This window comes from Trachinotus anak, unplaced genomic scaffold (assembly GCF_046630095.1).
Source record: "Trachinotus anak isolate AG129_WGS33_773 ecotype Australia unplaced genomic scaffold, CSIRO_AGI_Tana_v1 ptg000004l, whole genome shotgun sequence".
Taxonomy (NCBI): Eukaryota; Metazoa; Chordata; class Actinopteri; order Carangiformes; family Carangidae; genus Trachinotus; species Trachinotus anak.
The window spans coordinates 20,974,832-20,997,099 of record NW_027273855.1 but is presented as its reverse complement, the minus strand read 5'-3'; the positions used below and the strand labels follow the sequence as shown (position 1 = coordinate 20,997,099).

The 22,268-nt window shown below is 40.4% G+C and overlaps 2 protein-coding genes across 9 annotated transcripts in view; one reads left to right on the top strand and one right to left on the bottom strand.

Annotated features, from left to right (window-relative positions):
* LOC139620880 (synaptotagmin-2-like) overlaps positions 1-6,378 on the top strand; it is a 60,164-nt gene extending 53,786 nt beyond the window's left edge. For all 5 annotated transcript variants that reach the window (XM_071476878.1, XM_071476881.1, XM_071476877.1 and 2 more), the window contains one exon: positions 156-6,378. In XM_071476878.1, coding sequence (XP_071332979.1) covers positions 156-371 — 216 coding nt within the window. In that variant the 3' untranslated portion in view covers positions 372-6,378. The remainder of the gene's footprint in view (positions 1-155) is intronic.
* On the bottom strand, positions 5,142-21,504 carry LOC139620882 (protein phosphatase 1 regulatory subunit 12B-like). Of its 4 annotated transcripts, none has more exons than XM_071476883.1 (8): positions 20,825-21,504; positions 16,255-16,271; positions 16,005-16,134; positions 15,023-15,127; positions 14,829-14,879; positions 14,596-14,646; positions 11,751-12,011; positions 5,142-10,133 (listed from the first exon to the last, which is right to left on the bottom strand). In XM_071476883.1, the coding sequence occupies exons 1-7, from the start codon at positions 20,924-20,926 to the stop codon at positions 11,877-11,879; spliced, it is 591 nt and encodes a 196-aa protein (XP_071332984.1). In that variant the 5' UTR covers positions 20,927-21,504; the 3' UTR covers positions 5,142-10,133; positions 11,751-11,876. The 4 variants fall into 4 exon arrangements, with proteins under 4 accessions (XP_071332984.1, XP_071332987.1, XP_071332986.1 ...); XM_071476886.1 differs by lacking the exon at positions 11,751-12,011 and adding an exon at positions 13,756-13,823 and having other exon boundaries at positions 20,825-21,494; XM_071476885.1 differs by lacking the exon at positions 11,751-12,011 and adding an exon at positions 13,756-13,826 and having other exon boundaries at positions 20,825-21,492.
* Positions 21,505-22,268: the final 764 nt, after the last annotated feature.

The window sequence follows — 22,268 nt, the reverse complement described above, 5'->3', positions numbered from 1 at the left end:
TAGAGTTTGGTGATAATTGACTTTAAAATAAAAGCATAATTATTGACTGTTTTCAAAAAGAAAAAGTGGCCAAAAATCACTTTCGATCCCTGACATTCATCTAGTAATTATGATATTCTGAACTTTGTTGTAATGCTTTCCCCCATTTCTCGCAGAAAATCCAAGCTGTGATCACAGTGCTGGATTATGACAAGATTGGCAAGAACGATGCCATTGGGAAGATCTGGGTGGGAAGCAAGTCCACAGGGGCTGGGCTGAAACACTGGTCCGACATGTTGGCCAACCCACGTCGTCCCATTGCCCAGTGGCATCCACTGCAGCCAGAGGAGGAGGTGGATGCCTCCCTCGCAGCCCTGAATGCCAAGAAGTAAACTCCCACCAGACCACATTGTCCCCACCTGCACCTGTCTACCCATGTATTTCCCATCAGGTCCCACATATCAGTGTATATTCCAGAAGAACACCCTCAACTGTGCATCCACCCCCTCCACCCCCTTTCCTCTCCCACCGCCACCTTTCAAAAGATCCATAAATACCATTCAACATGATGGGAAATATAGTTTAAAAAAACATCATGTTATATTGAATCATGTCATTGAAAAAATAAGACAAGTAACAGGATGGACAGAGACTCCGTTGATTTCCTTTAGATCTATTTTTGTATTGGGGTTGTGGTTCCATTAATAAGAATACAGAGTAGACTATGAAGAACAGTACGAGTGCTATATGGGAATCTGGTGATAGAGGGGATAAAACATACATTCACTCATATTGTACTTCTCACCCCTTCCCTTTAGTGACACAGTTTGCTTAGAATAGTGCTTAATAATAAAATGCTTTATACTGCCATAAGATAGAGAAATAACACAAGCAGGTCCATTCCTTAGGTGTATCGTGCACCATGTTCCACACCTGCAAGTTATCATACTAGAAGATTCTGTTAGTTTGAAGTACATTCCTAGATTTGGGTAACAAGTAGGGATAGGCACATATCCAGTTACCTACAAACACACTGCCGTTTTTGATTAGTTGACCTTCCACCCTTCGTCTCAGGAAAACTGAGAGGAAACTGAAATTCCATGCCTTTTTTTCTAAACGGGTTGTTATTATTCTAATACTCCACTTGATGAGAAAGAAATGTCGGATTCAAAAGCTTGTTTTTTTTTTTTTTGGTTTTTTTTTTTGGTTTTTGGTGACTTAAGGCTCGCAACTAGCGTTAGTTTATCCATGAAATGGTATATGTCAGGGGAGAGGGAGGGGGAAAAAAAAGTGGGGAGGGGGGGCAGAATTTGTGTATTTTTGACTGTGCAAAAAGGCTGCGTCTGTCATCTGAACAACCAAATGCGAGGAAATATCAGAGCGGGTACAACAGAGACTGATTCCAACCACCAATGACATGATATTTACAACGTGTCGGTTACTGCCTGCAGTCTACCACCTCCCCTCCCAACGCCTCTGATTCTGTATCTCACTTGTTCAGTGCTACTGCCATTAGTCATGGACTTGACACAAGGGTTTTACTTCAAAGGAATCCCTATAACCGTCTTACAGTCATAAAGGAGACAAGCCTTCCAAGTAACAAAATAAGCAATTTTCAACTACCAGGGACGCCTTCCAGTTAGCGGTGTTGTTCTCTTCATTTCTTTCTTTTCTTCTGTCTCTTTTTCCTTTTATTTATCCAGTTGGATTTTATTTTACTTTACTTCAAACACTTTTATTCCTCAAGCACTTTAAATCCAAATGTTACGTTTAAGTACCCTCAGAAACCAGAGCTTTAATTATTTATGTTAAGAATAGCTGGTTTACTGCTGGTTTTAAAAAAAAAGAGCAAGGGAGTGCATTATATTCGCTGTTTTTTTTTTTTGTTTTTTTTTTTTTTTGTTTTGCCTTTTTGTGTAAGTGTTAAGATTGTTTGGATATTATGTTTCTCACTTGATTGCAAGGATATGGTCTGGAAGAAGGCACTGATCCATGTGTATATTTTACACAGCTTACCAAACTGTTGAATTTAATTGCACTACTAGGTATTATTCTGTTCTGTGATCTGTGTTGTTTTTCTTTTGTGATAAAATGTTGTGAGATTGAATATTTCTGTGGCACATGTGGCACACCAGACTGGTCTCCTCATATAAATGGACTCCTCTGATAAGAAAAGAGACTCATTTCAATCTAATGTTGCTCCCTGGCTCCTTCATGGAAAGTAATCAGTTCACGGCTCAGTGTATTTGTAATTTAATATTCTATATTTCAGGATGAACTTTTGTCTTGTGACAAAATGCAAACTGTTTTTTGACCAAAACTCTTCGGCCCTCGAATAAATTGGTGAAATCCAAATTGTTAATTAATGTGCTGATATTATCCAGGTGTTCAGACTCCAGAATACATGGTTGCAAGTCTAGTCAATTCAAATCAGTGCTGTGTGTGAGCACCAGCAGCAAAAACTACCCATTGACTGTGTGGGAAAAAAAGAATGCAGTCAACATTTTAAACAGTTTAAATGTATTTATTTTTTCATTTTGGAATTTAATGAATGTTGGCTCTTGTATCTTTCTCTCCGTTGGAAATTGTAATCTTTATGTTTTTATAACTAACACAGACCATGCTCACATTGTTTTTCACCTCACATCACCTTTTTTCTTCTGTTGATGAAGCAACACTAAAGAAAAGGCAACATGGAAGCAATCAAGCAGCCCATCGGTGTGTAGTTTTGCCTATATACATAGTTCATACACGTTGATACTGCATGTTTATACAAAATACTGTACATAAGAGCATGTTTTAGAGATGAAGCAAAAATATCTCGTGTACGTAAATGGGTGTCATTTGTCATTTTAATAACACAATGAAGGGGGAAAAAAAAGATGCACTGTATATTTTCTAAATGAAACAAATGCGTATTTATTTTCCATGAGGGTCATTGGAGAGAATGTCATTCAAATATTACAGTACTATTACTAATAAGAACCTTTCCACGCCTGAAATTCTTAAGCAAGTGTGTCGTCCAGTACTGTGTGTGAGTTCATGTAGGATGAAAATGTAGCCGCATGCTTGCTATCTAACTCCTTGTGATCAAAATTTTCATTTGTTGCCATTTATCTGCCATACATTTATTTCAGCACTTATCTGAAGGCCAATGTTTGACTTATTATTTAATTTTATTGCCATTCCCGTCTTTTTTTAAAATATGATTTTAATTCTTAATGTTTGGAATTGGGGAGGGGTCTCCAAGTCTATAAGATGACTATTTTCTAATAGCAGATTTTGGCACTGTGTTTTTCTGAAATAACTTACTGGAAGAAGATTGAATAAATCTGGGATGTGTAGGTGGGAGTGGGAGTCATTATTAGTGCCAGTACTGACCCAGATTGAAATCTGTTGGTTCATATCTTTACATAAAATCCATTTCCTGGGTCCAAAAGATGAATAATCCCATTCCAGTGAACACAAAGGACTTCTCTCTTTCTTCAAAGTTCTTAAAAGTTTTTTTTTTTTTTCACTTCTATTTAGATGACCTGAAACCCTTCATGGCTGTGTCTCTTTTACTGTGTTTATTATACAATAATGTGTACGTGTAAACAAGATAAATGAATAAGATAAAACTAAAGCCATAAAACTCAAGCACTAACTCTTTAGAGCTCAGCTGAGTAGCTAGAGTTTATTTATGAAGAAAAAAAAATCTGACGTCTTCATTTTCCTTGGCCAGTGTTTCTCTTTTACATTCCACTCAGAGGTCTTTGTTCATCAAGAGGGCAAAATCCATTTAACTGTATATGTGAGCATTGAGAACAGTTGTGAGTTTAGTAGAGTGAGTGTGTCTTTTTCTACTTTCAGAGCTGTTGATGTCCTTGTTTCATAGGGGTAGTTGATTTTACAGTATTGTGATTCGTAATGTATATGCCTTGTTTTGATAGTATAAATAATAGATAAAATATCACCATACGTTCTCACTAATACTGCTAAAATTATATATAGATATATATATATATATGAGAGTGTGTTCTATTCTTGGGCTGAGTGCAATTTATGAACCAAACTGGGTCACTCTTCTTCTTCCAGTTTAGCAGCAGCATGTACTAGTAACTACATGTACAATCTGCTGGCAATATAAAGCTCAACCTGAAGGTTTTTGTTGGTTCAAAACAGTATAGTTACTGCTCCAACAATATTAAAGCAACAAGAGAGAAACTTCAAACAGTGGCATCCGAGTTTTAGGTATGAATCCCTCCCATAGAACTATGCATAAAGTTATGATTTTCACAAGAACAGTATATAAAGATATAGGAATACATATAATGTCATGCACATGATATGAAATCTAAATTTTAAGAAATCTGTTGCAAAGAGTTTGGTGAGAAGATTAATACCACCCTCACAGGCTAAATATGTAGCAGCAGCCAGGACACAGTTAGCTTAGCTTAGCATAAACACTGGAAACAAGGGGAAACAGCTAGCCTGCCTCTTTCCAAAATATGACTATCAGCATCTATGAAGCCCAAACCATTCTGGTTGTCACCTTCGCAGTGACAAAATGGCATTGTTACATTTTCTAGTTTGTTCACCGATTAACCAAATGGGATATGACGTGTTCATCAGTGAGCTTTAGAGGTGGTGGTGGGCGGATTTTTTCACTTCTACAGAGCCCTACCAGCTGTTTTACCCTCTTCCTAGTCTATGTGCTAAGCTAAGCAAACTGTGTCCTGGCTCCAGCTTAACACTTAGTGGTGTTTGCTTCTCATCTGGCTCGGCAAGAAAGTCAACAAGCCTATTTTCCAAATTTTCAAGCTATTCATTTAAGTTCACCTCAGTCTCTGAATTTTCTCTGAAGTAAACAGTAAACTGCCATCTACCTGTCCTGGCGACAACTTTCAATGTGTTGTGTGACACCGCACGTTATCTAATGCAATATTATATTTACTCAGTGTCCCATTAATGCTACTGACGATGACCAAATGATGCACTGAGAATAATTCATATACAAGATTTCAGTGCGTTTCAAAAATACTGCCAGTACCTGATCACAGTTGCCTGCATTCATGACCACTGTTTGAATCCACGCAGACAGAACACATCAAATGATGAGGCAAATGTGGTTACAGGTAAATTTATAGCACACTTAAGAGATTTATTTTTGTTTTTATTTCTTTTCGCTGCTCGGGTCACCACAGTCACATGACCGCCGGACAGCTAAGTTCTATGGGGGAGCTTAAATCAATGAAGTGTAGGCCCTTTAGCAGAGATGGTGCGAAAACACAGCACTGGAATATATAATAACAATATACAGTACAGGTCTGCATGCATCGGACACATTACTCATTCTTAAATGTACATCTTTGTGTGTATGACTGTAATACTCAAACAATCTTAGTTCTGTTTTAAATATGTGGGTTAATGTGTTCTGTTGATAGCTGTGTAGATGTCCAATACCTTATGCACAACTGCATCTGAAACTGTGTTTCAGGTGTGCAGAGACAGTTTTAGAGCACCGTTCACACAGCTAGTTGTTTTTTGTTTGTTCGTTAAACGCTGGGATTTAAAAAGGGAACGCATCCAAAGTTCAGTAAGATCATTTACCACCTTGTCAAAATGTGTTGAGAAGCCTCTCAGCAGGTAAAGACACCACTTTGAAACATGTTGTCTTGTCTCCTCTATTACTCGCTGTATTTCTTCTTTGTATTCTTGTGCATATGTGCAATCACTCCTTCTGTCTTTTTTGTTTTTGTGGTGTATTCCTCTAATGTAGAATGTAGGACTGTATTTGAATCAATGCCAGAAATATGTCACCATACTCTTTCACATTTGCTTTTTGTTTGTGTCCTTGTCCAGTTTATATGTTACCAGCTATGTACCCATCCGTATCGTTATGCTGAATAGGAAGCAGGCTCATTGAGTTCTCCACTGAATCTGCTTTTGCGGAGCATAAAGAATGCCGGCCTTCATGTTTACAACATGGACATACTGTATACTGCCAAACATGCAGGACCGTACCAAACTCCCCTCTTGAGCGCTTAGTCCTCCACCTCATCCCTGGTGCAACTGTATTCTTAAGACTCTTTTTAATTTTTCACCTCTTTCTCTTCTTCATCATCTTTTAAAGCATCGGAGGACAGCCAGGTTGTGTCCTCTAGCTGTGTTTCTTCGTGTCTAGTGTTGTGGTGCGCGTGTTCATGTCAGTACTTGTGCCTACTGTGGATCGCATGCTTTAGCCCTTGACTGGACACAAACGTTGCTCACAAACTCCTCTTGACCCTTATGTGGACAAACGTTGGGGATCCTTATTAAATTATCAAGGGAACCAAATAACTTATTACAAATTTATCATATGTGTTACCAGTTCTGTAAAAAAACAAATAGGAAATAAAGGCCTTTTAATTACCATGACTTGTTTGTGTTTAATATGCAGTGTGTTCAGCTCTATAATACTAATAATCTCTCTGCTTCTGATGTGCACTGTATTAATGTCACACAGAGAAACATTTCCATCCCTGTACAATTTATTAAGCAAAGTGAATAAACCAATGTGTGCATATTAAGCTGTCATCAACACATTTCAAACTTTTCAATACAATACTCTGCATAGTTCAGTACATCTACAGCACATTTAAAAATAGCTGACACATACTGTTCCATACTACATGTGACCAAAGATAATACTGGTGTTACAGCATGCTGCCCTGGCTGGACTCCATCACATTGTTAAAAGAATAAATCAAACATGGGGGACTTTGGTCAACTCACACTCTGAGTGAGGAGGAGACGGACACCAAAATCATTCATGTCTCCATCACACCACTTATAACAATTCTAGAGCTTAAGGAATTTTAAATATAAATCTGAGTCTGGCAGTTTTGTGCATTAGTTATGATACATAAATAACACACTGTTACAAACCAGGGATGACTTTATCTACCTTCCCTCTAAACCCTTATAATGAAGTGAAGGCAATGGTACAACTACAAAACATGGTTTGATTTTAATTTCATTTTCATTTTTTAAATATGCTGACTGGTAATGTCACTGTTAATGTTTCATATATTTTGTGGACCCCAGACACTGAAGAAAACTTCAATATAATGCAAAACAATGCAGTAGCTCCCGTTAAGTGTAGCCTCCGTAATTACCAGAATATGAGCTGTTAAGCTTCATAAAAGTTATGATTAAAGCAAGGCTGTTGTTAGACTGCATCAGTAGCTAGGTCTACCTAATAAAGTGGTAACTCAGTGTATCGATCAATCAGTCAATAATTAATCTAACCTGATTTTTGTCATTTTCTATACTCCTTATCTGAAACCAGGTCACGGGGTTCAAACCCAGAACCTTCTTGCTCTGAGGCGACAGCGCTAACCACTGCACCACCATGCCGCCCCTATGGATTGTGCTTGATATTTAAGATCAGACAATATTGTGGACGCTAACATGTCAGCAGTGATTTACAGCACATGTACCATTGGATGATTTTGGCATGTGTGGTTTCATCACCTAACACAAAGATGGCCAACAGGTCAAGCAAAATAACTGGTGCAATCCTTTTAAAGAAAAAAAAAAGAGTAAACATTGTATAAAGATTAAAACTAAGAAATGCATAAATAAATAAATATATTTCTATTACAAAACATAATATAGTACATTGTCTTTTCCACACACTCAGACTGTCTTCTGTGTAGCCATTCAGCTGTTTTAAGGATGTGATAATGGGAAAAAAAAAAAAAAACTCTGTGAAGGATGTGCAAAACAAAAAATGCAAGCACACAAATGACTGTGCAATAGAATCAATTACATTATGGAAACTAAACCATTCTGAAGGTAATACAGTGCTGCTAGTGATGCCCAAGTAAGTAAAGACCTACACTGTGCTTTTTGTACAAAGTGCATATTGTGACACCAATGATTAATCTTCCTTGGTGCCATCAATTACCAGATACACAGACATTATCATGTGTTAGGTAAACAAAAATGAAAATTTCTCAAAAACAAGCATTTGAATTCATTTTAACAATGAATCAGATTTGACTGAATGTCATAATAATGATCGAACCAGTTGAAAATGGTTTGCAGGTTTGCTGTCGTAATGCAATGTGATGCACTGGACCACTGGGTGTTTTTTCTCTGATGTCAGAGAGAGATTTCCACAGGGAAGCTTTGGGTCTACCGTTTACACACCTCAGGGCTATAGAATGGAAATTTGAGAGGTGTTGAGGAGGTGAGCAAGTACAGCTGAGTGACAAACCTGAGAAAGTTGTCAGTCTAAGCATTTTCACCCCAGAACATACACCTTTAAGGTTCTGCAAACAAGATTTTAAACAATAATATAGTGGCAAACAACTATTTGCTATATAAGTCATACCCCCTCTATGTGTGCTGTATTCTCAGTTCCTTTGTTCTTTAATCACATGAGTGTATGGTATCCATGTTAGTGTGAGTATGTGTACATGTTAGTTCATGAGAGTCCCTCCTTGTTAAACTGTTGGCCCTCCCTATATTTATAAAGACATAGGCACCGCCCACAGGTGAGATGGCACAGTGCAGTATGAAGGGTTCATGTGAAAGCAACCTTCAAGAATATCCTCCACTGAAGAAACCACATTTGCATCTTAAAAAACAAAGATGAAAGAAACAGATAAGAAAAGAGATAAGATCAGAGCACAGGTGGGCTGACCATGGGGACAACCAACTCGAATCCTGGTCTGCCATCAAAACATACAAGTTTTTATCGGCTCCACCAATGCCATGCGTGCGACCGGTCAGCAGATGGCTGAATTTCTTACCCAGTCAGAGTATAATACTGCTCTGGCTTTACTGAGATGGAAAACCCTACCAGCTGCTAAAGGGCTCCCGCTTGACTCAAAACTGACTTCTCCTCCATGTCCAAGTAACTTGATGCTACATAATGTTACACGTCCATTTTCATTAGTGACGGCATGATAACATTAGCTAACTTAATGTTACTGATACCATGAATGTGTTCGGCAAATGTTGCTAACGCTAGCTGTCAGTGGTCAGCTGTGGAGAATACCACAGCTAATGGCTAATGGTTGTGGCTAGATTGTTTTTTGTTGGCTCATGTGCACACAGGGTAGCTTTATTAATTTGTGCTTCTTGTGCGGTTATCTGTCGCTTTCACCAGTCTTCATAACACCCGCCCTGCCTGAAAACATGGAGGGGGAGGGGGCGAGCTGATGAAGCATTTGTTTTGGTCAGAGTTGCTGGTGGTCTAGTGCGACACCTAGTGGCAGTGATGATCATTTACAGAACCTTTTAGGGAGCGAATGAAAATATTTCAGCTGCTGTATTTTTAACATCTTTTCTCAAATTTTGACCCCGATTTCAATACAGGCTGAGATTTGAGAAAAAAGTTGTGCAAGAATCATGAAATTCTCTCTGGAACCTAAGCTCTTTTGTAGTTTGTAGTTTGCAGGATTGATTTTATCAGTCATACAATCTGATTAAAATAATGACTTTTCAAATGTATCTCCATGCCAAACTGGCCTGTGAGGCTCCAGCCACTTTCCCCATGTTTAACCCAGATAGGGCATGATTATTTCAGTAATTTAAAAAAATCAATACCATAATTGGTTTCTCTCTTCTTTTCTCTTTTCATAAATAAGACAACATTAAATACTCATCTGCAGTGCACAATGAAGCAACAAACGTGATGTCTCAATGCGATGTGTGGGAATCATATTAGATGCAGTATTTTCATGCAAACCCCTGGGTCTGTTTGAACTGGGTCTCCAAATGTTATTCAAACAGTATAACTGGTCCCTATTTGGTTAATGTGAAATACTCTATAGTACAACGTAACAATAATTAATCAAGTAGAAACAATTACTGTAACTCCGTCATACACTGTGAAATTTGTCTGAAACTTTGTAACTTGTTCTCTTTAGATCTTCACCAGTCCCAATGGGAATTTATTCAGCAATGCAGCTCAAATATCCCATCACCATTACTCAGAGAGGAGTCACATCTTGGGATATCATGGATAATTAAACTGCCATTTCAGGGTTGGAGCATCCATGGACACAGAACAGGCGCATTCAGATATCTTTTCATTTGGACAGTTTGCTGATGACTCGAATGAGCGCCCCGTTCTCATCCTTTAGCCTCTGGTTGTCTGACTTGAGCTCCGTTAAGATCTGGGACAGCAGAGGGAAAGAAATTATATTAGAAAATCATTACAGCATCATAGTTGCTGGATTATGATTTAAGTGGTTTGTGGATACAATGACACTAATCACCGTGGCCTTTAGTGATCAAATATCTTCAATCACTACTAACAACTAAAGTTGTTTCTCAGTAAAGTTTGAGGCCAGGCAATGAGGACATGCTTTACAGTACTTGATCATGCAGTGAGGAGTGACTTTGACGGTATGTTCTGCATGTGAACAGTGAAAGAGAATGAAGTCAAAGAGAGAGAAACTGAGAGGGTCAGTTTTCTAAATCTAGGTCATGTCTCTCATGAGGAGCAATGGCTAAAAATAACCACCCTCTTTGTCAAAGTATTTCCCCTCTACTAGAGACAAACAGTAACCCTCTGCTCTAGCTGTGACACATTACCAAAACTGGTGAATGAGCAAAGGCACCTGGTATCAACATGTTCTTAACCTGTGGAGAGCTTATTTTATTTGTCACAATAATCCTAAAATCCAGTACAGAAAATACTCTAATGCTGTGCTCTAAATGCAGGAAAGGAATAGTTTGACATTTTGGGAAATGTGCTTATTCACTTTCTTGCCCAAAGTTAGATAAGAAGATTATTGCCACGTTTGTCTCTGTATGCTAAATATGAAGCAACAGCCAGCAGCTTAGCTTAGCAAAAAGACTGAGCAGAATGGGGAAACAGCTAGCTTGGCTGTGTCCAGTGGTAACAAAACCTGCCTTCCAGTACTTCTAATGCTCACGAATTTAGATCTGTACAAAAATCTAAATGCAAAAGTGAAAAGTCATGGTTTTCAGAGTCATGTCATCACTGTGAGGTTGCTATATTTAAATTAGATTAGGAGGTATGTCTTTTTTTTTTTTTAACCTGTGGCCAGAGCCAGCTGTTTCACCTTGCCTCCAGGCTTTATGCTAAGCTAAGCTAACTACCTGCTGGCTGAAGCATCATCCTTAGTACACAGATTGGTTTCATCTGGTCATTTAACTCATGGCAGGAAAGTTAATACCAGTATTCCACAAATGTCAAACTATCCCTTTAGGCAACATGTTTGTCGGTTCATTCCCTCATGGGGTTCATGAACAGAAACACACACAGAAACTGCATCAGTCACAGTGTGTGTGTGTGTCTCACCCAGTGGCACAGAACTTGCTCATTTTGAAGTCTAATGATCTCACACCTTTCATTTCCTTTGGCAGATTGACTAGAATGGTTATTTTCTAGGCAAACAAGTTTGCATTGATTACACAGCACATTACACAGGACCTGCATATATTTCACTGATTCAAGATCAATAACTATAAAATGCATTCATTCTTTATGGTGCAGATCTACTATCTGTGTTTAATTTACATAATAATCAGTAAAAAAACGACTCTCAGTGCTGAATTCATGTTAAGTTCCATGCAACATGAATGTATCTTAAAATAAACTTCAAAGGAGAATTATGAGGGATGTTTTTGGGGGGAGGGTCAGCAGGGTTGCCCTCTGATGGCCATAAAGGAGAATAGGTTAAAATTTAAAAAAAAAAAAAGAGTGCAGAGAAAGATGCATTGCAGTGTAGAGGGGGTGAGCATTGGGAAGGTGCAGGACCTGCCTGAGAGGAACACAGCAGAGGACGAGGGGGCTGTAGAGGCACCAGAAGGAGAGAGGTGTGTAGAAGGTATGTGGCTGTGAGGAAGGCGAGAGCAAGGGGGAAAGGAGGACAGGTAATGTCAGAGGATCAGAGGTCCTCTGTCTCTGGCATGGAGGCCGTCTCAGAGAGGCGGGCGAGGGCGCGCAGCATGGCTCTATTCTCAGCCAGGAGACACTCATTCACCCTCCGTAAGGTCTGGACCTGAGCCAGAGCAGGGAAAGCCTGCACAGAGGAGGAGAGAGATACAGAGAGGGGCAGACAGAGAAAGCATGCAGGGAGGCAGGCCATGTGAAAGGAAAAAGAGTCATACAGAGACTGTATGTATATATATACACACTCATACAGACATGCACCCACACACCTACACACACAAGGGGAAAGAACAATAGATCTGAGGGACTTTTCAGAAGACTTACATGAACAAATATTCACTCAGAAGGGAGATTGGAGGAGAAATAGCAAAAAGCTGCCACAAGCAAAACAAATTATGAAGCCAGTTCTCCTTGCATTAGAACTCATCAAAACTGGGCTGTATGTGAAGAGTGGGGAGGTGCTGAAGTGTTATTATATGCAAAGATCTGCGAAGGAGAGGGAATTGAAATTCACTGAAAATCACATAACCTAAAACAACTTTGCACAAGGGCCTAGTCAGTTATTAGTCAAAGGAATGGAAATGATTCATTTCCCCGTCCTCTTGGCCTGACTTTTTGAGGTAAACCTCAATGCGGTTTGACACCATTCCTGAGGGGAAACCACAGAACACACACACACACACACACACACACAGGGCACTTGTAGAGTTTCAGGCTGCCCAAACACAAATTTGAAGACACGAATACAGCCGAGGATGACATTAAGGAAGGCATTCAGCTCCTTCTTACAACACCAAAACACATTTGTAAAAGCAATTTGAAGCTAGCCTGTGTTTGAGACTGAACAGTTCATGCAGATAATGTTCTTTTGGTATTAGAATAAAACAGCACAGTTTCTGGAGAGGTGCCCTTGGCAAGAGGAAAGAAAAGGACAGAGTGAGGTGAGAATACATAATGACCAGTATCCTTTATTATACTCTCTTAATATTGAGCGCTTTGATATTAAATCAGATGTGACTACACTCTGGAGTGCTGGTAATAATTCCACACAGTTGCTATTAATTAAGTTTCAGACACTGTCAGGAATAATTAATCTTTTCTTTAAGAAATATAAGAAACTACAAAGTAATCTGACACTTTACAGACATGGATACTAATTTAAAAGGGAAAACAAGGACACACAGTGCCATTGATGTGAAACACCTGAAACCAGGCCCAGTCAAATACAGAGACCTGAGGAGGAAGCCCCCAGCCCAAGCTGCAACCCCCCCATGGGCATGAAAAGTAACAGCAGTGAACAGGAGATGAAGACACGCTGATGTGCGTCATCTACAGCCAAGGAGAGTAACAGCCTCTGCAATTTTTGACACTTGTGTCACCTGTGAGAAGTAAGTGTCACTGCTACGCAAACAAAATAGCAGCAGCGGTTATGACACTCACAAATGTGCTCAAATCACAGCAGTTGTTACTTGTTTGACTGTAGAAGACAAAAAGACCTCTGTATCAGCACGTTTAAGGTGTTGCTGCTACTTTCCCTTCCACTAGGTGGTGCAGGTTGGCACGTGCTGGAGTAAACAACTGAGCAGGTCCCCCTTGTGGAGAATCTCCACCTTGCTAAAAGGGAACAGATGACTTTGTGGGTGGGTGAGAAGCCAGCTCCCTGAGGTGCTTTGCATCTAAAAAAAATAAATGGATTATGTGCCTGTGCCTGTGCCTCTGTGGCATCCACAGTATAAACCACTTGTATATTTGAACTTATAGTGCGATGTTTGTGTGTCCACACGTGTAAACATGCCCCTGACTCTGACAGAACAGAATCACGTGAGGTGACAGGCAGGTGTCAATCACTCCTCTGTGTCATAGCGACCACTCACCATCCCCCCTCCCCTGAGACAGCTTGCCCTCAGGGCTGGTACCCACAGCGGAAGCGCAGTGGGGCATCCTGCTAAGGGAACCATGACAACACGGGGGTCAAACATCTGCTGCTGGCGTACCTCACTGCTGCATGTGTCCTATTTGTAATGTTTTCATCGAGGCCTACATTCTGTATCTTCTCAGACTGGAGCCATGATTTCATTTTGCTTGAGGGAGATAACAGTATTGCTGTAACAATCAAATTATAACCTTATCGTGTAATTTGTGACAACTTCTACACAGAATCCAGCGCAGCCTGGGTTTACTCAGGCCTGAAATCTGTCTGCTGTTATGTCCTGTGTTTCTTTGTGAAGCAGAATACACACAGTGTGGTGCAGGAATGTCTCACAAAAGCAGGTCTTTTTGCTCTTGGACAGGGTTTGGTATTCGGCTGGAACTAGGTCACAATGTTCACCCCAACAGTGGGATAAGTGGAGCAGGGGAGCAGCAGCACAGGCTCCTCCTTAGCCTGGCAGGAAGTGGCCCAGCAGAACATTGTGGGTAATGAGCCTAAAGCATTAACCTTCCCTCTCCTTGACTCCGAACCCACCTGCCTAAGCACAACCCTGGAGTGTGCTATATGCCCATGTTTTGCTTTGTAAAAACACTTTAGGCGTGCTACATTTAGCATGAGTGAAAGGGGCTTAGCTGGAGGTGTGCACACTCAAGGACTGTTAGTGTTATTGTTTTGGGGGGAAAAAAACATTATAAAGATCAATGACGCATAACTTGTATGAGACAAAGTAGATGCCATTTAAACCTAGATTGAGTCTGAACAATTTCTTTTTCCATGGACTGACCTTTAACTCCTCCTCCATGTCTGACACTCTTTTCTCAAGAGCTTGTTTTTCCTGTAAATAAAGAAGAAACAACTGAAATAAGTATACTCCTACGGTACCTTGGAAACCCCAAGGAGTGAAAGGCCATTAGACTATAATTCAAGTAGACAGGAGCATTAGAAAGAAAAAGAGCAAGAAAAGATGTGGATGTTCATCCATCTTGATAAATGCCAAAATGTTGACAAGTCACTTACCCTTTTCTCCGATTCAAGTACTGTAGACCTCTCTGATATCCTGTCGTGCCTCTGGAAGTTAGAATGGTGCTATTATTGTGAAGCATTGGAGGAAATCTTGGAAGAATTGTGGGTATTGTCATGACCTTTCATCAGATCACCCATGGGGAAATGATGGTGGTGTAGCAGTGTAAAGATGACCGCACTGACTCTACCTGAGTGACTTTCTCCAGCTGGGAACGTATCTTGACCAGTTCTTGTTTGCTGTCCTGCAACCTGGACTTGAGCCTCTCATTCTCGTGCAAAGCTTCTGCATACATCTGAAAAAGAAGAAAAGCAGCGTTTTTACCTCAAGTCGTTCCCTCATGAGGAGGCTTGCCTCATAGTTGAAAACTGCTGAACTTGGGCAATATCTCAGCATGTTTTTTTTTTTTGTTTCTTTTTTCCACCTAGCAATGGGTCATCTGTAATACTGTGAGAATGGATGACATATGGTTTTGATTTGTACACACATAAAGTTATGTACACAGCTCTGGAGACACCAGGCCAAGAAGAGCTGTATTATAAAAGGCAACCAGTGGGTGTGCAGAGAAATAAAAATAATGAAGACATCAATGCAGTATCAAAATCTTGATCATTAACAATAACCTGTTGAGAATTTCCCCATCTACAGTTATTTTTATGATAATGTAACTATGTCAAAAACAAACCAATGTCTAACTGTATGTACAATAACTTGATATGACTGTTCAACATCATTAAAATCACTTAACATATCAAAATGTACTACCAGCAAAGTAAATGTATGATGTAAAAACACAATACATTACATAATGGCCATGTAACATGGTGTATGTTTATATTAGTTTAGTAAAAATAACTATTATTTAATGTCAGCATTTATAAATATACTGTAGCAGTAGAAAGCTAATGAATTCAATAGTATTGTCATATTGTACATTTAGGTCCAACATCCTCAAATTACAAAATTAAATACTATTTTACTCAAGAGTAAAATTGTGTGAATACTGACAGTTTCTGAAAGTTTTTGGAATCTCCATCTGCCTGCCCTTATTGGAGCATTATAAAAATAGATATATAAAATTGCATGGCGATCCAACAGTCATACTGAATCCAGCACTGCAGCTTTGAATCAGAAGGGAATGTGCTTGTTTAAACCGAGGTAATAGTTTCTACCTTCTTATAGTCTTTGGTAGTGGAGTCTTGTTCTTGTCTGTTCAGAGCGGCCAGTCTGGTCTCTCTCCGTGTGTATGAGCTGGTGCGACCCAGTGGTTTGTCTGTTGCACTCTCTCCGCTGGAGTCATATCTACAGGCAACACAGATCAGATCATATCAGTACACAGTGCTGCTTTATTTGGGCCACTTTTTTATTTCAGGAAATAGATCTGTATGATACAGGAGAAAAAAAGCAAAGCCTAATCCTTACCTTGACAGTCTTTCATGCTGAAAAACAAAGAATAAGCCATGTTAGCGTAATCACTCAGCACACAGCATGGGAACAACACTGTCTAAAAAATGTTCTCTTGTGGATAGATCCAGATTTATTTGATTGATAAGAGCGAACAGAGGCTTGGCAGTGAAATGCTTTCCATTTTGAGACAACAGAGAAGAAAGGCAAAACTTCCAAGTGAATTATCACGGCGTGTTCAGACGCCTGAAGTCCCAGAGGGAGAAAGCGCATGCAGAAGTGAGATATAATTCACCCCATCACTGCACTGACAGGGTTCACACAGGTCAAACCTCCCCGGTGAGCCCGGTTAATCTTTTAGAATAGGCGGCTGCCACACAAATGCCTGCAGCATAAAGATGACATCGTGACATCGGAAGCTAAGTATGTCCAGTGTAACTTGTGGACGGCTGACCTCACACAACAAACTGATAGCAGACTGTCCTGGCAAGTTTTTGCTACGACTAGTCCACTCCACATGGCTCGCAAGTTGCCTGTTGTGATCACACACTGAATTTGTTTTCATTCCACCAAGAGGTCTGGATGTTGTGCTACGTTTACAGAAGCTGTGTGTAATTTTTCTCTAACTGTATTTGACTCAGGACTGTGTTTTTAGAGTTCATATTCCCTCAAAAATGGGCCTAGGTAGGTGTAGTTTATATGTCTACTGTCACCTTGTGCTGATGCACATGTCATAAACTGTATACAATGCGTGAACAGAATCTGCAGTATAAAAATTTCTATCTATCCAGACCTCCAGCCAGACCTGTTTCTGCTCTGAACAAACAGATAACTCACTGCCAGCAGCTGATAAACGTGGCACATGAGAGGAGGATGACTGGAAGTGTTTACTATCAGTCAGAGAGAGCGAGGGTACCATAATATCAGGCCAGAGTGATCCATGATCTCTTTGCAATATCTGCTGCTGCCTCGTAAACTTCACTCCTAAACTCAAAGATTTGGAGTAGCTGTCTTGCCTGGGGGAAAGGAGCCTTTAAAAAGCTCTGCTGAGGAAACGCTTTGCAATCAACATCTTGTGTGGTAGTACGAGCTGTTGGAGACAAGAAGCAGATGCAGACAGGGTTAAAACCATGTGCTTTATAGGAGGACAATTTATGTCTAAAGGAACAGTTATTCCTGTGCTCACATTTGGTGAGTAAGGGGATATTTCACGCAGCGTCAAAGGAGCTATTCCCCAGCAAGTGTTTACATAACTGAGCCAGCGCTGCCTGTCCTTATGTGGTCATGTGCTTAAGCAGAGCTATCCAGGAAAAAACAGACCTCCATGACCTCAGATGAAGAAGGGCCAAGGATGGAGCCAAGAAGAGCTCTCACTCACTCCAATCTCTTTGTGCAATACTGAGGAGATCCCTCTGTCAGATTCGATGTACATTCATTAATCAAGTGGGATGATTGGAGCCCTGGCTTTGTGAGTACATTATCATGAAGCCTGCTTGTAGGGATATGAACCAAACTCTGTCACGATGACTAGTTCCTGTACAGAAATCTATTTCACACTAAAGGATTAGGAAATTGGTGAAATGAGTTTCTTCCAATCCCAGAGATTTTGAGTGAGCCCTGAGGGGGTTTATAGGGTAAAAGAGAGAATCCTTACAGTAATGCACGCATGCTGCTACATGTATTTCTGCATCATTAAGCTTTTTGTCCAAATTGAACAAAAGCCAGAAACTGAATCGTAGTTTAATTTCTACTTCTGTTGGCAGCTGCACCAACTTGATTTCCTTGTTAGGAAAAACAGAGGGAGTCACTAGTGGCACATGTGGCAGAGTCAGTTCTGAGAGGCAGAGCAGATGTCGAAGGTTAGAAAACAACAGGGACTGTATCAGACGGGCGAGTGCATGTTCGAACCACGGGCGCTCAGTAAACACAACTGCCTTCAGTTTTATGGTTTGCCAGGACCAACATTATAACACGACAGGAGGGGGTCAGAGGTACACACACACACACACACACACAGGCCGCCTGCATGAGCTCAGTATTAGGAAGTATAAATGATATTGTTAACAGCAGTTTTCTAAAGCCAATTAAATCACCATCACAAGACTCTTCACCCTTCATCTCACTCCTTTCTCTTTGTCCCCTCTTTCTGTCACAGCATCTCCCCTCAGAGCTCACTGGATGACTGCAGTAGGAAAATCTGAGTTACACCCTGCTCCCTCTCTCTCTCTCTCTCTCTTCACCCCCACTTCTGGAACTGACACTGCACGCACAACCATAAAAGACGTTTCTTCCACATTCACTCACCTTTCCTCACTTCAGCCACTCCTCACTCTCCACTAACTCTTTACAGTACATCAGAGACCTTCTGGCCTCTGGGAACGTCCTCCTCTTTTTCTTTTTTTATCTATCTCAAAATGCTTCACATCCAGTGAAAGTAGTGCTCAGTACACAATGTAAAAATACTCCATTATAAGTAAAAGTACTGCATTGAATCCTACTTAAGTAAAGGTTCACAAGTATTATACTGAATTCCAAAACAAAAGTACTCATTCTGCAGAAAAACTACACCATACAGCAATCTGTAAGCGGTATTTTATTGCTATAGCCAATTGAGGTGGAGCTAGTTTTGACTACTTTACTACAGTCAGTTTAATCCAGTGGTCTCCAACCAAGGAGTCAGGGTTCTCAAAGGGGTCACAACATAAATGTGGGTGGTCGTGAGATAATTAAAATGGTACAAAAGAAAGAAAAGGGAAATTCTGCAACACATTTTTCAAATCATTCTCTTGTCTTGTTTGTTTAAATGCTGTATTGCGTAACAGTTCCTCTTTGGGCCTCGACAGTTATTTAAATCAACATCTGAGAATTTCAAGGGGAAATGTGTGTTTGGTGGAACTGCTAATAACTGACAGACATCTGAACTCATAGACACACTTTTGTGTAAAATGTTGCGAGCCAAAAATGTCAGGAACCACTGGTTTAATATCTAACAGTGTGTTATGTTTTATAAGCTTGTCATCTTTTTTATATGTGGAACGTTAATGTGGAAAGTAGCTATAGCTGTCAAACAAATGTAGTAGAGTGAAAAGTAGAATTATATTTACTCAGGTCAAGTATAAGTACCTCACATTTGTACTTAAGCACAGTACATGAGTAAATGTATTTAGTTACTTTCCACTACTGCTCACATCTGACTAATGAAGGGTGTCACCCAGTGATGTAATGTGTTAATGTTTATACCTCTTCCTGCTGCTCACAGCTGTGACAGACATTGTATTTCACTAAAAACAACCAGGTTCTCATCAAACATTGTGACAAGTGCTAAAAATACTACGTTAGTCTGATTCCACCCCCTCTGCACAGCATTTTCTCTCCCATGAAAACGCTGCCAATCAGATTGGGCTGACATCATGGAAAATTAATGCCTGAGTTTCACCATGGATACAGCACAAAGAGCCCGACACTTCTTGAAGAGAGCAAAACTAATGACAGCATCCACTGGTGGCATTCACCGCCGGCAACTGCAACACAATGAGAGTGTCTGTAGTGTTGCATGACATTACTGTACATGACAGAATCACATTGCTTCATCATTTTACATCTGTCTGCCCCTTTAAATGTGCCTGTCACACTGGGTCCAGCTCAGTCTGATGCACTGACATAAACACAACAGTCAAACAACGCCCATGAGAATAAGCCACTTAGACAGAAAAAAATAACAGGAAATTACAGAAGGAATGTTTCAATCCAAAAGTCTTTTCCAGAAAGTGTGCTCAGACTCAGCGCTTCAGAGCAAATACTCACCCTCTTTTTCACAAGTCATCAAACAAGCTGAAATGATGAGTGGTTCACAAGTTATTAGTTAATTTTTAATAAGCTTATTAAGAGAATCAGGAGTGATAATTACTCATGTAAATATGCACAATCGTAGAAAATAGGAGAAATAGGACGTAACTCTTATTATGTTAAAGAAATGCTGAAATATTTGCTTGTTTAGCTGAATACACTCAAACAGCACATGTCCAAACACATAAATACTGAAACTAAACAAATTAAACTGTTATTTGTTCTCAGTTAATCTGACAGTTATTTTATTATCTTGCCTAAAAGAAGTTGTGATAATATCGTGAGATATGCTAAGTATAATTTCTAAATTCAAGCTCTTTAAATTCTTTGTTTTATCTGACAAACTACGGAAAACAAACTACCATCTAAAGATGTTCAGTTTATTAAAATTAATGATAAAGAGAAGTAGACACTTCTAAGATTTAAGGATGTTTGGTATTTTTGCTTGAAATATGACTAATATGATTAATAAATGATTGAAATAGCTGCAGATTAAGCTTGTGCTGTCAGGTGTTCTGATGTCTTAGAAGATTAAGTCTGAAACCAGAAAAATGAATCATGTTTATGGATCAATCACTAACACCTACAGGCAATAAAATGTTCTCTTCAACTTTCATTTCATCATTTTAACAGATTCGTCAAATGAAATTACGCATGCAGAGAAATGATATTAGACACATCTGTTAAACTGGTTCAAAATCAAAAAGGTGTATTTCTCTAGAAGGAAAGCTTCTTGTCTTACTCTGTAGTTTTTGTCTGTAGGGGACGGAGAGGACGGTGGTGAATCTGTCAGTGACTTTCTGGTGCGAGTCAGATCCTTGGTGCGTGGGTAGTAGGATGACATCTCCCTCCTCTACCCTGAACAGGCAGGTCAACTTCTGCTGTAACATTCACTGAGGCCACCACCAGATAACAGCTGCACAGATGCACAGATTCCCTCAAGCAACAGTGACGCAGATGCCCATGACTGTGCTCCCGGGGAATCCTCAGCAACAACAGGTGTGTGTGTTTGTGTGTGTGCGTGTGTGTGTATGTGTGTTTCAGTCCAGCTTCAGACTCCCATGAGCTGAAGAGAGAGCTGTGGCTAAATTTGGAAGGATTTCAAGACGTGTGGTCACGCCTTCTTCAAAGCTCAGACAGTCAAGCGATAATCAGATAAAAATGCAAAGAACAACAAAACAAAACAATATCTTCTGATCACAAAAACAGACAAATAAGTCTTTAGCTAAGAAAGTAAACAAATTAGCATCCCTTGTCTCCGCTCTGTCAAGACTGAGGTCTTTGATGAAACGTGAAAAAGTCCAGGAGAAAGAAGCCAACAGAGAAAAGTTTGTTCCCTGTGCTGCCTCTTCCTATGTTTCCCAAAGTTATACACTCGCTCTCCATCTCCCTCCCTCTCTTGCTTTCTCTCTCCCCTTCTCCTTTCACTGCTTGGTCGCCCTCCCAGTCCACCCCCAAATCCCTTGCTTCTCCCTTCTCGCTTCAGCTTTGGCAGCTCTCTGTGGCAGCCTGCCAGAAGCTCTGCTATGGCCGGACTCGGCACTGAGGGCTAAAATTGTCCAGTGATGTGGACGGGGATAAGGGAGGTGGAGCACAGAGTTGAGGGGGGCTGGGAGGGGGTCTGGGTGTGTGCAGCAGTTTGTGTCCTGGAAGGTCAACTGACAGTATTACCTGAGGAGCCATTCACAACCATGAGGTGTCAAGTAATTCTGTGCACCCTACAGTGTGATGGAGAGGAGATGATGTTAGTGTGAGTGAGTGTAACATGGTGTTAACACAGAGCACTTGAGCCACATTTCTTCTCACTGTCCATCCATCCATCAATTAGCTACACCGCTTGTCCTTTGAGGTCACGGGGGGGGGGGGGCTGGAGGCAATCCCAGCTGACACTGGGCAGGAAGCGGGATGGCCAGGCTTATCACAGGGTTTTTCTCTTAGCTTCAAGAAGCTAAGTGCAGGTACAACTAGCGCATTGAAGGGCACTTTGAAAACAACAGGCCCTAAAGCACTAAAACCACAAGAGCAGCACCTCACAGATTAGCAATGACATAGCCCTGAACCAGTTCTTTGTACACTTCGACAACCAAAACAGCAGCCCAAGTGACACCACCCAAGGGGGAGCATGTACTCATCCCATAGCGCCACCAGGTGAAATCCCCTCTGAAGAGATACATCACTGTAGCAGC